Source organism: Oryctolagus cuniculus, chromosome 11, assembly GCF_964237555.1.
Source record: "Oryctolagus cuniculus chromosome 11, mOryCun1.1, whole genome shotgun sequence".
NCBI lineage: Eukaryota > Metazoa > Chordata > Mammalia > Lagomorpha > Leporidae > Oryctolagus > Oryctolagus cuniculus.
Genome location: NC_091442.1, coordinates 30,676,650 through 30,690,907, shown reverse-complemented (window position 1 = coordinate 30,690,907; position 14,258 = coordinate 30,676,650). Strand labels below are relative to the sequence as shown.

The following is a 14,258-nucleotide window of genomic DNA, read 5'->3' as shown; positions in this document are numbered from 1 at the left end:
TTTTTTCCTTTATTTGAAAGTCAGAGTTACAGACAGGGGGAGAGAGAGAGAGAGAGAGAGAGAGAGAGAGAGAGAGAGATCTTCCCATCCATTGGTTCATTCCCCAATGGCCACAACGGCCAGCACTGGGCCAGGCCGAAGCCAGGAGCCAGTAGCACTTGTGCCATCCTCCACTGATTTTCCCAGTCCATTAGCAGGGAGTTGGATCAGAAGTGGAGCAACTGAGATATGAACTGGCACCCATATAGGATGCTGGCATCACAGGTAGTGGCTTTACCTGCTGTGCCACAATGGCAGTCCCCATCTGTTCTATTTCTGATCCAGTTCCCTGCTAATGCTCCTGGGAAAGTAAGAGAAGATGGCCCAAGTGTTTGGGCCCCTGCACACATGTGGGAGACCTGGATATAACTCCTGGCCCCTGGCTTTGGCCTGGCTCAGCCACGGCTGTTGCTGGCATTTGGGGAATCAATCAATGGATGGAAGATAGCTAGAATGCTTTGTTGTAAGAAAAGGCTCTCCTGTGCAGCATTTGATGTTTAGCTTCATCTCTAGTCTTCACCCACTAGATGCCTGTAGCACCGCCCCCACACAAAATTGTTTCCTTACATTGCCAAACACCCCCCAAGGAACAAAATCACCTTCAGGTGGGAACCACTACTCTAACTATAATCACAGAAACTGAAGTCTTCTCTTACTGAACTGGACAGTCATTGACTTTCATAAGAGCTAAGATATTATCAAGACTATGTACTAAGACAAGTGTTGTTCCACTTCCACATAACTATATCTAAGACTAATCAGTCCAGGGGCTGGTGCTGTGGCACAGCGGGTAAAGCCACCACCTGCAGTGCTGGCATCCCACATGATGCCGGTAGCTCTCTGCTATGACCTGGGAAAGCAGTGGAAAATGGCCTTGGGCCCCTGTACCCATGTGGGAGACCCAGAAGAAGCTCCTGGCTCCAGATCGGTGCAGCTCTGGTTATTGAAGCCATTTGGGAAGTGAACCAGTGGATGGAAGACTCTCTCTCTCTCTCTCTCTCTCTCTGCCTCTGGGTAACTCTGCCTTTGCAAAGGAAGGAAGGGAGGGAGGGAGGGAGAGAGAGACTAATCAATCCAGTCCAGATTCTACTGTTCAGGGCAATGATGTCTCATCACCTTTTCCAGAACTACTTCTGGGGCATGAACCTTGGGTTTGTGAGTATCCTTTTAAAAGACTTGGACAAAGTTAAGGCAAAATTTAAAGGAATGTGATATTTACCCAACAGAAAAATGGCCATTCACCAACTCCTTCCCTCCCTATATGTCCATGCTATTCTCCCATAATGGGTTGAGTCAGGGGCAGGCATTTGGCACAGCTTGGGATGGCTGTATCCCGTATCATCATGCCTGTCTTGGTTTTACTTCCAATTCTAGCTTCCTGCTAATGTGCACCATAGAGGCAGCAGATGATAGCTTAAATACTTATGTCCCTGTCACCCACTTGAGAAACCTAGATTGAGTTCCAGGCTCTTCGTTTCTGGCCCATCCCTGGATATTTGAGGTGGCTAAGGAGCAAACCAGTGGATAGAAGATCTCTGCCTGTCTGTCTCCCGGACTTGTGAATTAAAAATGAAAATAAATAAAGATTTAAGAAAGAAAAAAGACCTGAGTCAATACCCTCATCCCTTGAATGTGAGCTGGCTTGTGACTATCTGGACTCATAGAATACAACAGAAGTGAGCCCAGCCTTTGGGAGAATTGGCAGTTTCTGCTTTTCTTCTCTTGGGAGGCTCACTCTTGGGATTTGCCCTGTCATAACTCAGCCATCATGTTGCTAGAAGCCTGAGGCACACGGGCATGGAGAGGCCATGTGTGATCACTCCTGCTGATAGCCCAGCTGGCTCCCAGGTGGTGGCTAACATCAACTGTCAGCCAAGTGAGAGCAGCCATGAAGTTTCCAGACCATGCAAGCCCACAGGTGACTGCAGCCCCAGGCAACATCATAAAAACCACCCAGCTGAACCAATTCAACCCACAAAATCATGAGCGATAAGACAACAGTTGTTTCAAATTACTAAGCTTTGAAGTAGTAAGGCAACAAAAGATAACTAAAACATGACCTCTGATACAAATGCTGTTAGGGACAGAGACAAAGGGTCATGTACATGTGTGGGAGGTCTATAGTCTAAACAGTAGCCCCAGAACAGACTGAACAAAGGCTTGTGACATGGTACATCCTAGGACTACACGGCCAGGAGACTGTAATTCTTTTTTTTTTTTTTTTTTTTTTGACAGGCAGAGTGGACAGTGAGAGAGACAGAAAGGTCTTCATTCCGTTGGTTCACCCTCCAATGGCTGCTGCGGCCAGCGCACCGCGCTGATCCGATGGCAGGAGCCAGGTGCTTCCTCCTGGTCTCCCATGGGGTGCAGGGCCCAAGCACCTGGGCCATCCTCCACTGCACTCCCTGGCCACAGCAGAGAGCTGGCCTGGAAGAGGGGCAACCGGGACAGAATCCGGCGCCCCGACCGGGACTAGAACCCGGTGTGCCGGCGCCGCTAGGTGGAGGATTAGCCTAGTGAGCCGCGGCACCGGCCTGTAATTCTTGAGTATCCCAGAGATGTCAGTAAAATCAAGTGGCTGGATATTCATGATGAATAGTGACGTCATAATAATGTGCCTTAATTAGACATGCCCTTAGTCAAATCTTCCTGAAACATGCATTTTCTGTGACCATCACCATGGCACATACTATTAATATATGTCATAGGGAGGGAACCAGAGTGCTGGGTTTCATATCCATTATGCTTTTTTCAAAAAAAAATATTTATTTATTTGAAAGGCAGAGTGACACAGAGAGAGGGAGAGCTGGTGAGAAAGAGACCTTCCATGCACTGGTTCTCTCCCCAGATGGCCACAACAGCCAGGGCTGAGCCAAGCTGAAGCCGGGAGCCAGGACTCTTACCCCCCGACACACCCCCACTGCCACCCCACACCCCTACCCACCTGGTGCCCAAGTACTTGAGCCATCTTCTGCTGCTTTCCCAGGCACATTAGCAGGGAGCTCTGAGATGGGATGCCTGTGTTGCAAGCAGTGGCTTAACCCACTGTGCCACAGAGCTGGCCCCACATACATTATCCTTAATCCTCACAACAGACTAACACCCTCATCTCTCCCCTCCCTTCTTTCCTCTCTCCCTCCTTTCTTGCCTCCTCCTTTCCTTTTTTCTTTCTTTCACCAAGAAGGGTAGTTCTAAATTTTTTAAATCACTTTATACATTGTTAAATGAATAAAGCTTCCTGTCTCTACTTTGAGCAAAAATAGAACCCAAAGTCCTGTGTCTGTTTTTCTTCCCAGTACTTAATATGCTGGGAGACATTCGACAATCCTTCTCATTTTCCTGGCCAGTGGCAAACAACTTCAACTTCTTATGCCTGTTGAGAGCTGAGTTAATATTTGGAAAGTGATATGCAGATTATAGTCTAAAACCAGGAGAGACCAAGTATCCTTCACCTCACTTCCCCTGTTGTAACTTACCCTGCATGTTTACCCAGTGTCAATCATGTGGGGGCACACCTTGTCACCTCCCCCACAGGTGAAACCTGCAACTGATCACAAGCAGGAAGATTACCTGCACAGACCAAACAGCTTCAGGCAGTGGCAAGGGCTATGGCCAGGATTGAGCAGCGGGAAAGACATTAAATTTCGATCCTTCTGTAAGCTTCCTGTAAGGCACCCAAGCACAGTATTCAACATAGAGCATGCATTGATTGAGCACCTACTGAATAAACATAAAGCACTGACTAGAAACAGTGTGACTGTATGGAAGTAATTTAAGACCATTGCATTCCTTGTGTAGGAAAAAGTATGATGATCTGATATTAATGGCTCCTATTGACCTCACAACATTCAACTCCACATATCAAAGAAAATGTTCATTTATGTAGCCAATTTCAAATTTGTTTTCCCAGTTGCTGAATCCTGTTAATTCCTATCTTACTATAGTACTGTCTTGGGATAGCTGTGAGGAGTCACCAGACAATTTATATTCAGGAGGTGCAAGTTTTGAGAGACAGGACATTTCAATTAACCCATTCCTTGAAGGAAGAAATCAAGACTTCCATAGGTTTGACCACAAAGATCAATGATCTCATCTTCCCATATGAACTCAAATTCAAATTTAGGGAATTAGCTGCAAGTTAATAGTCAGAGGTACAGTGGGGGAACCATGGGGTATTTCCCAGAGATACCACAAAGCAACAACAGGGGAAGTACCCTTAAATCATAATTAAGCAATTATCTGTTTCCTATTTTGACTATTTCTTTATATCTTCTTAATAATACATCAATAATAATAGTAACAGTGACCAACGCATCAATTAAAAATACTTTTACACTTTATAGGTAATTTTGAGAGTGTTCATGATGAGAAAACTCTGAGGACTAGTAATAAAGTTATGAAAATGTTTCCTGTAAGACCTATATCATTATTTTGTATAATTGCTCCTCTGTCTTGGGAAATGCTACTTTCTATTCCTTAAGTCATTATTTCTAGCTGCACACAGAATGTTATGGCTTCAACAGCTAATCTTTACATGGAGGATTCTGACACGGGGAAACAAGTAGATACTTGCTGTTTACTGAAGAGATGGTCTTTTCTTTCATGAGTTTGCTCACTTTTATGTGTTCTGTGCAGCTATGAAATTTATATTGCCTGATTTTGTCCCCTCGGATTTTAACATTACATTTTATTTTCCCAACTAGACCATCAACTCCTTGAGTACAGGAATCATTTGTTCCCATTGTTTCATATCACCCTCAATCTGTAGCAGGGTGCAATAAAGACAAGTTAAAAATGGTTTCACTGGGCTGATTATACTAAACCCCATAATAAACACGTTATTACACAATACATTCTCACAGGTATGGGACTACTTAGTGTTAACTGGGATCTTTCATCAAAAGATGGTTTGTAGAGAGTCACAGGAACATCTAAGACACAAATCAGAGCATTTTGCAAGTGAGAAGACATCTGTTGACAAATACCATGTTCCCAATGAAGATATTATATGGGAACAAGATGAGAAAAACCAGCCTAAAATTATATCCAAAGTAAGCAAAAGACACACACACACCCCACTCAAAGTGAATGCAAGGAAGTAACTCTATAGATACTTTGGATCAGTGTTCATCAGAATAACCTCTCTGTATGGGTTCTGTCACAATATGAATCGCTTTTTGCTTAGAACTGAGCAACACTGGTTCTCCTGGGTGGAACTCAACAAAGAAAGTCCAGAAACCAACCCTAGTAATGCCACTAGTACTAACAGCAGCAGAGGAAGTGCCAGCCAGCCTATACTAAGTGGACTGCAAGTGTCTCAATGAATCCTCATGACAACCTGCAAAGCAGACACAGATGAAGAAACTGGGCAAAGGGAAGTGGAGCAACTTGCCCCAGGTCAGAAAGCTAGTGGATACAGACAGAGACACGGCCAAACCCAGACCAGCCTAGCTCAAAATCAAAAATAAAAATGTAGGGTCTGGCGCTGTGGCATAGTAGGTGAAGCCACCACCTGCAGTGCCGGCATCCCTTATGGGCACCAGTTCAAGTCTCAGCTGCTCCACTTCTGATCCAGCTCTCTGTTAGGGCCTGGGAAAGCAGTGGAAGATGGCCCAAGTACTTGGCCCCTGCACCCACGTGGGAGACCAGGAAGACGCTCCTGGCTCCTGGCTTCAGATTGGCCCAGCTCTGGCCATTGTCCAATTGGGGAGTAAACCAGAGGATGGCAGACCTCTTTCTCTCTCCCTCTGCCTCTCTGTTACTCTGCCCTTCCAAATAAATAAATGAATCTTTAAAAAAAAAAAAAAAAAAAGATTTGGATATCAAGAAAAGCCAAAGCCAAGTCTATTTTAAAAAAAATTTTAAAAATTAAAACATACGCCGGCGCCGCAGCTCAGAAGGCTAATCCTCCGCCTTGCGGCGCCGGCACACCGGGTTCTAGTCCCAGTCGGGGCGCCGGATTCTGTCCCGGTTGCCCCTCTTCCAGGCCTGCTCTCTGCTGTGGCCAGGGAGTGCAGTGGAGGATGGCCCAAGTACTTGGGCTCTGCACCCCACGGGAGACCAGGAGAAGCACCTGGCTCCTGCCTTCGGATCAGCGCGGTGCGCCAGCCGCAGCGCATCGGCCGCAGCAGCCATTGGAGGGTGAACCAACGGCAAAGGAAGACCTTTCTCTCTGTCTCTCTCTCTCACTGTCCACTCTGCCTGTCAAAAGAAAAAAATTTAAAATGTAGAACACAATTGTTGAAAAAGTAGGGGAACATTAAAACCAGCATTAAGACAACTGGCTCCCATTTGGAAAAATGACAAAGCTATAACCCCACCTCATACCTTATACCTAAATAATTCTAAGTAAAAAATTAAAGCTTAAAACCACTAGAAGGTAACAATTTGTATAATATATTTATTATTATATTATATATATATTATATTATGATTGTCTAAACATTATACCAGGTAGCACTCCTGCCACCCACAGGGAAGACCTGGATTGAGTTTAAAGCTCCTGGCTTCACTTCCAACCTTCAGTCCCACCAGCTGCACGTATTTGGGGAGTGAACTAGCAAATGGGAGATTGCTCTCACTCTCTACCTCTCAAGTAGAAGGAACATTTAGCCTAGGAAGTTAGGAAGGAACATTTAGCCTAGCAGTTAAGATACCTGTGTTCCATATCAGAGAGTCAGGGTTTAATACCTGGCTTCCAACTCCTGACTCCAGCTTCCTGCCAATGCAGACCTCAGGAGGCAGCAGTAATGGTTCAAGTAACTGGGTTTCTCCACCAAATGAGGATCTAGATTGAATTCCTAGCTCCTGGCTCTGGCCATTGTGGGCATTTGGAGAGTGAACCAGTCAGAGCACTGTGTGTGTGTGTGTGTGTGTGTGTGTCTCTCTCTTTGTCACTCAGTCTCAGATTTTTAAAAATATTATGCCAAATCACAGACTTTAATTTGTACAGTTGACTATATAAGAATCTAAAATCTCTATATATCAAGAAAACACATGTTTATTGATAATTGTCAAGAGACAAGCTAATTACCATTAATAGGAGGTTAGCTAAAAAGTTAATAGTATATTCATACTCTAGAATGCTTTATAGAGACCTCAAAAGGACTGAGATACTGACATTAAAGAATAGCTGTGATTGAATGTGGACTTTTAAAAGGCAAGTTGCAGTATACCATGTTCCTTAGAGATTATTTTTGTTAAAATCTATGAATAAACAAATGTGCTAAAATATATAAATTTGCATGCCCACTGAGATGTATTTATGGGCACATTTGAAAAAACACCGAGATCCCAGACAGGAAGTTTTGAAAAAGAATAACTAAGTTGGAGGATTCATACTTCCTGATTTCAAAACATAGCTACAGTAATCAAAACAGTGTGGTATTGTCATGAAGACAGATACATAGACTGGTGGAACAGAAAACCAGAACATGGTTACATGATCTTTGACAGGGATATCAAGACCACTCAATGGGGAAAAGAAGGTCTCCTCAACAAACAGTGCTGAGAAAACCGGATTCCCATACGCAGAAGAATGAGGCTGAACCATTATCTTACATCACATACAAAAAATTAACTCCAGCTCCTGGGTGAGGGCTGGAATGACGACCCACTACTCACAGGCGTTTCGAGTCGCAAGAGTAGCCCAGGAATGGTTAAGAGCGCACAGCTCTTGGTGAAGCAACTAAGATGCAAATTCCCAGCTCCTCTGCTTCTGGTCTGGCTCTCGACTAATGCACAGCCTAGGAAGCGGAAGTGATGGCTCAAGTACCTGTGCAGATCCGAATTACTGACTCCATAAAAAAGAGTGTCAAATTGCTAAGTCAACAACAGGAGTCACTGTGTACTTACTTCTCATGTGGGATCTGTCCTTAGTGTGTTGTCCAATGTGAAGTAATGCTATAACTAGTACTGAAACAGTATTTTACACTTTGTGTTTCTGTGTGGGTGCAAACTGATGAAATCTTTCCTTAATACATACTGAATTGATCTTCTGTATATAAAGATAATTGAAAATGAATCTTGATGTGAATGGAATGGGAGAAGAAGCGGGAGATGGGAGGGGTGTGAGTGGGAGGGAAATTATGGGGGGGAGCCATTGTAATCCATTAACTGTACTTTGAAAATTTATATTTACTAAAGAAAAAAGAAAAAAAATTTAACTCCAAATGGATGAAATATGTCAACGTAAGATCGCAAACTATAAAACTCCTAGAAGAAAACACCATTGAAAAGCTTCATGACAGTGAATGTAGCACTGATAATTTGGATATGGCATCAAAAGCACAGATAACAAAAGCAGAAACAGACAAATGGTACCACAGCAATCTTAAAAACTGTAAAAACAGGCCAGCGCCACAGCTCAATAGGCTAATCCTCCACCTACAGCGCCAGCACACCAGGTTCTAGTCCCGGTTGGGGCCCTGGGTGCTAGTCCCGGTTGCTCCTCTTCCAGTCCAGCTCTCTGCTGTGGCCCAGGAGTGCAGTGGAGGATGGCCCAAGTCCTTAGGCCCTGCACCCACATGGGAGACCAAGAGAAGCACCTGGCTCCTGGCTTCAGATCAGCGCGGTGCACCTGCCACAGCGGTCACTGGGGGTGAACCAAAGGAAAAAGAAGACCTTTCTCTCTGTCTCTCTGTCCACTCTGCCTGTCAAAAAAAAAAAAAAAATTATTTATTTGAAAGATAGAGAGAGATCTCTCACCCATTGGTTTACTCCCCAAATGCCCACAACAGATGGAATCAGGTCAGGCCAAAGTCAAGAGCTGGGAACTCAATCCTTGTCTCCCATGTGGGTAGCATGGACCCAAGTACTGAGCCATCCCCTGCTGCCTCCCAGGGCGCACATTAGCAAGAAGCTGGAATGGAGAGAGGAGCCAGTGCTCAAACCCAGGTACTTTAACATGGGATGCGGGTGTACTAGGTGGCAATTTAACCCCTGGGCCAAATGCCTGTCTCCAAACTTGAAAACATTGTGCATCAAGGGATACAAACAGAGAAAAGGCAAACTATAGAAAGGGAGAAAATATTTGAAAATCATGTATCAGATATAGAACAATGTCTAGAACATACAAAGAACTCCTGTAAGCCAATAACAAAAGATTAAGTAACATTTTTTAAAACAGGCAAAGGATTTCAATAGAAATTTCTCCGTGTCTATTGTTGATAAGACAAATGGCAACAAACATGTGAAAAGATACTCAACATCACTAATCACCAGAAAAATGAAACTCACACCCATTTAGTATGGTCACTGTCTAACGAATAGAAAGTAAGAAGAGTTGAAGGATGCAGAGCAACTAAACTGTGCTCTGTTTGGTAAAACCACATTGTATATTTTTTCAACTTGTATATTTTTCTAAGTTGAGTTTTGAGAGTTCTGTTTATATTCGACACTGGTCCTTTGTGAGATTTGGGATTAGCAAATATTTTCTCCCAGTCTGTAACTGGTCTTTTCATAATCTTCACAAGGGCTTTCACAGAGCAAAAGTCTGAGAATTTTCATGAGATCCAAAAATATTTATCAATTTGTTTTGGCTACTGTGAGGGTGGAGGCTTCCCAGGCCAGGGTGTCTGGTGCAGTGCTGTCCCACCTGCTGGTGCACCCCAGAGAATCTGGGCAGGAGAGAAGACTCTGGGACTCAGGAAGACAAGAGACCTCAGGCCTGGCTGTTGGTTGCACTGGCAGAATCCTCTTGCATGTGGTCCCCTGAACACCTGGGGATCACTGAGCAGAGGAGGGAAGTCTTGGGCAGCCAAGCAGTAGGGGACAGTGCTTTCCCAGGCCACTTATTTTTAGTGGCCTTATTCCTATCAATCCCCCTTGTTGGGTGCTAGGCTTTCCTGGTGATGTTGGACGGGCAACCCGTCTATCCTGGGGAGATATGAGTCTAGCTGGTGGGTCAGGATTCACTGGGTATGGTCACTTTCTTCAGTTGAGGAGGAGGACATAAGATACCTGGCCACTACATTCTTCCTCCAACCCTGGGGCCCCTGACCAGTTCACCTTCTTATCACGTCTCAGAGTTCTCCTTTAGTTGTTTCTTGCATTTCCAAGATGTATACTTATACTTAGCAGGGAAAAGCAAGGAGAAATAGGATTGTGCCATCTTGTTGGCAAAGATTCCAAAACATATTTTAAATCTCACAATCACTCTTTAATGCTACTGTAATTTCATCAAAGCAGAGAAACTTAAATCCTCTTGTCCCATCTTTGCCAAAAAAAAAAAAAATACAAGTATGAGACAGTATTGTGATACAGCAATTAAGCTGCCACTTGGGCACCCACATGCCATATCAAAATGCCTGTGTTCAAGACCCAGCTTTGCTTCTGGTCCAGCTTCCTATTAAGCAGCAGTGATGGCTCAAGTAGTTGGGTCCTGACCACCTACATTAGAGACTTGAATGGAGTTCTGCCTGGCTATTGAAATCATATGGGGGTTGAACCAGCGAATAGACAATCTCTCTCTCTCTCTCTCTCTCTCTCTCTCTGGTGCGCATGCATGTCTTCTGCCTTTTAAAATAAATCCAAAAATAAATAAATAAAACTTTTTAAAAGTACTTTTCACTTGGCAAATGTACAAAGAAGAATGAGATGTCACCGTTTATGCTTGTCTTCCAGCCTGCCATCGACCAAGCAGGATAAATGGAAAAAGTTATATAATGCACACCTAACAGTGGTGACCTGAAGGCAAATTAGTTGCTCAGATTTCAGCCAAGTAAACAAATCTCTAAGAGCTTTAACTTTTACCTCTAGTGCACAGATTAAAGGACAAAGGCTTCACACACCTGATACACGTTTCCCAGGCAGGCTCGGGAATGTGCACAAAGCAGACGCTGGAGGGCAGCAGACATTGCTCAATGGCAAGACCGCTCCGTGCACCAACTCCAGGCCAAGGCTCAGAGCAGCTGCTGTTACCGGCTAAAAATGTGCAGTATTATTTTAATCCCTTTTCCCCCAAATTCTACTTTTAAAATTGTGCTGGTCCATGAGTAACTTCCTCATATTTTTACTTATACTGTGCCTGACATTCTCTAATATTTTCTAAGCGCTCTTTGTAAAAGAAAATTCTGGCGCTCATTTCAGCAGCTCACACACTAAAACTGGAATACTACAGTAGATAAGCACGGCCCTTGCACAAGGGTGACAAAGAAAGAAAATTCTAGACAAAACAGTAACAATATACTGGGAAGATGTGGGGGCATATGCCTGGTTATTAGTATTTAAATTTGCCCCTCAGTTGTATCAATTTATAAGCAAGAAATAAAAATCTCACAATACTACAAAATGTGATAGGAATACGTTTTCTTTAAGAAAATAGCTTCAAGGGGCTGGCGCCATGGCTCACTTGGTTAATCCTCCACCTGTAGCACCGGCATCCCATATGGGCACCGGGTTCTAGTCCCGGCTGCTCCTTTTCCAGTCCAGCTCTCTGCTGTGGCCCAGCAAGGCAGTGGAGGATGGACCGAGTGCTTGGGCCTCTGCACCCTCATGGGAGACCAGGAGGAAGCACCTGGCTCCTGGCTTTGGATTGGCACAGTGCCGGCCATAGCAGCCATTTGGGGGGTGAACCAACGGAAGGAAGACCTTTCTCTCTCTCTCTCTCTCTCTCTCTCTCTCTGTCTATAACTCTACCTGTCAAATAAAAAAAATTTAAAAAAAAAGAAAATAGCTTCAAAAGTGATCTTTAGGGGTAGCCTTAAGGCCATAATCTGATACAATATTATTAGAGAAATATTTGCTGACTAAACAACTCCACTGGGAAAACACTTTCTACCTGATGGTTAATACAGGTGTAACATTCTACCCTCATTGCATTATAGCTCCTTACAACCATTCGTTTCTCTACTATTTTCTTTTAAAGGAAAAAAAAGGGGGTGTTTTGCAAGATACTAGTTTGTTCTAGACTAAACAATTTCCAGATGAGAGTTAAATCTGCAGGATCGGGGCCGGCACCACGGCTCACTTGGTTAATCCTCCGCCTGCGGCACCGGTATCCCATATGGGCATCGGTTCTAGTCCTGGTTGCTCCTCTTCCAGTTCAGCTCTCTGCTGTGGCCCAGGAAGGCAGTGGAGGATGGCCCAAGTGCTTGGGCCCCTGCACCTGCATGGGAGACCAGGAGGAAGCTCCTGGGTCCTGGCTTCGGATCAGCATAGGTCCAGCCATAGCAGCCATTTGGGGGGTGAACCAATGGAAGGAAGACCTTTCTCTCTATAACTCTACCTATCAAATAAATAATAATTTAAAAAAATCTGCAGGACCTACAGAAGAACATTTGCTTTTTTTCTTGAAAGCTTCCTGATACTATCACACACACACATACTATCATATACACACACTATCATACGCATATACCATCAAACCCAACCACAATCACAGGCATGTATCTGTGCCCAAGACAGATTAAATCTGATGACAAAGTCGCAAACTGATGAGCAAGGCACCATGATAAATATTTAAAATCTTATCAAGTTTCACTTACACGCTTTTCATTTATTCATTCAAAGAGTGTTTACTGAGCACCTACTGCATGACAGACACAACACCCTAGGTGTCTAGGTTTAGCAGGCAACAGCTACAGTCACTATGTGATTAGAGAAGGCAGAGAGCGAACCTCCAGTCAAGCATGGAGGACCCAGGAATGAATCAAAAAGCACTTACCCTTAAAACACTGTTCCAGTAAACTGGGTTTCGTAACTTCAAGTAAGTTAGCACCCAGCTATCAAAAACTCCATGGAGGGGTGGACACTGTGGCACAGCAGTTAAGACTCACTTGGGACCCTCAAATTCCATATTGGTGTCATCTGATCCCTCTCTTTCTGCTTTTCAAACACATAAAAATTCAGATAAATAAAAAATAAAAATTCCAGGGGGCGAAAGAGCAGCCAATCAGCATACAAAAAGCAACTTCAAATGGCAAAGAGCCAAAAATAAGAAGACTTCTGGAGGGGCCAGCACCACAGCACAGTAGGTTAATCCTCCACCTGCAGCGCTGGCATCCCATATAGGCGCCAGTTCTAGTCCCAACTGCTCCTTTTCCAATCCAGCTACCTGCTAATAACCTGGGAAAAGCAGCAGCAGAAAGCCATGTGCTTGGGCTCTGCACCCATGTGGGAGACCCAGATGAAGCTCCCAGCTCCTGGCTTTGGCCTGGCTCAGCCTTGGCCATTGCGGTCATTTGAGGAGTAAACCAGCAGATGGAAGATCTTGTGTGTGTGTGTGTGTGTCTCTCCCTCTCTCCTTCTGTAACTCTGCCTCCCAAATAAATAAGTTGAAGGAAGGAGGAAAGGGGAGGGGGTGGGGGAAGGAGAAAAAGGAGGGGAAAGGATAAGGGGAGGGGGAGGGATAGAGGGAGGGAGAGGTAGAAGAGCAGTGGTAGTTCTGGAGCCAGATGAAAAAATGTCTTCTGTGTAGATAAAGTTACCAAAGGTTCCACTCATTCCAGTAAATGGAGTTAAAATTCCTGACTTGCTTTCTTCCCTGGATTTTAACAAATGAAGCTGGATTCAGGGCCAGTAGTGGAGCAGCAGGTTAATGCCCTGGCCTGAGGCACCGGCATTCCATATGGGCACCTGGCTGCTCCACTTCTGATCCAGCTCTCTGCTATGGCCTGAGAAAGCAGTAGATGGCCCAAGTCGTTGGGCCCCTGCACCCGCGTGGCAGACCTGGAAGAAGCTCCTGGCTCCTGGCTTCCTATCAGCACAGCTCCAGCTGTTGTGGCCAACTGGGGAGTGAACCAGAGGATGGAAGACCTCTCTCTCTCTCTGCCTTTCCCCTCTCTGTGTAACTCTGATTTTCAAATAAATAAATGAATCTTTTTAAAAAAAAAAAAAAAGAAAGAAAGAAACTGGGAAAAAAAATGAAGCTGGATTCTACCTAGTGAGAAGAAGTGAAGTGAGAAGGCAATGCCTTCTCTCCAGGTGGTTCGCAGGCAGTTATAGCTTCTTCCAGAGAGGGAAAAGCAGTATTAAGGGAGAGCTCAGTGAACAGAGGGTGCAATGCTGGTCAAGTGAACCAGGAGTTACCAGCACCTGCTAACAGTGGGCAGACATTCAGTTAGTAGACAGAGGTAGTAGGGAACCACAGTGGTCTCTGCAAGCATCCAAAGCCTGACACCTAACACACAGTTTTTAACCACATCTGGATAATATATTTCTTTTAGTATTCCGCTTTTGAAGTCAGCCTGACCCACGCTTAACTCTGAGCTTCCCATCAT

General features: G+C 44.5%; 1 protein-coding gene across 4 annotated transcripts in view; it reads right to left on the bottom strand.

The window, feature by feature from the left end:
- Positions 1–14,258, bottom strand: part of SHLD1 (shieldin complex subunit 1) — a 116,227-nt gene that overhangs the window by 81,860 nt on the left and 20,109 nt on the right. Inside the window, exon 3 of one of the 4 annotated variants that reach the window (XM_051846198.2) lies at positions 3,196–8,690. The exons of the other annotated variants lie outside the window; for them this stretch is intronic. Coding sequence (XP_051702158.1) covers positions 8,599–8,690 — 92 coding nt within the window. The 3' untranslated portion in view covers positions 3,196–8,598. Of the gene's footprint in view, positions 1–3,195; positions 8,691–14,258 lie in introns of those variants that run through there. 4 annotated transcript variants of the gene reach the window in all.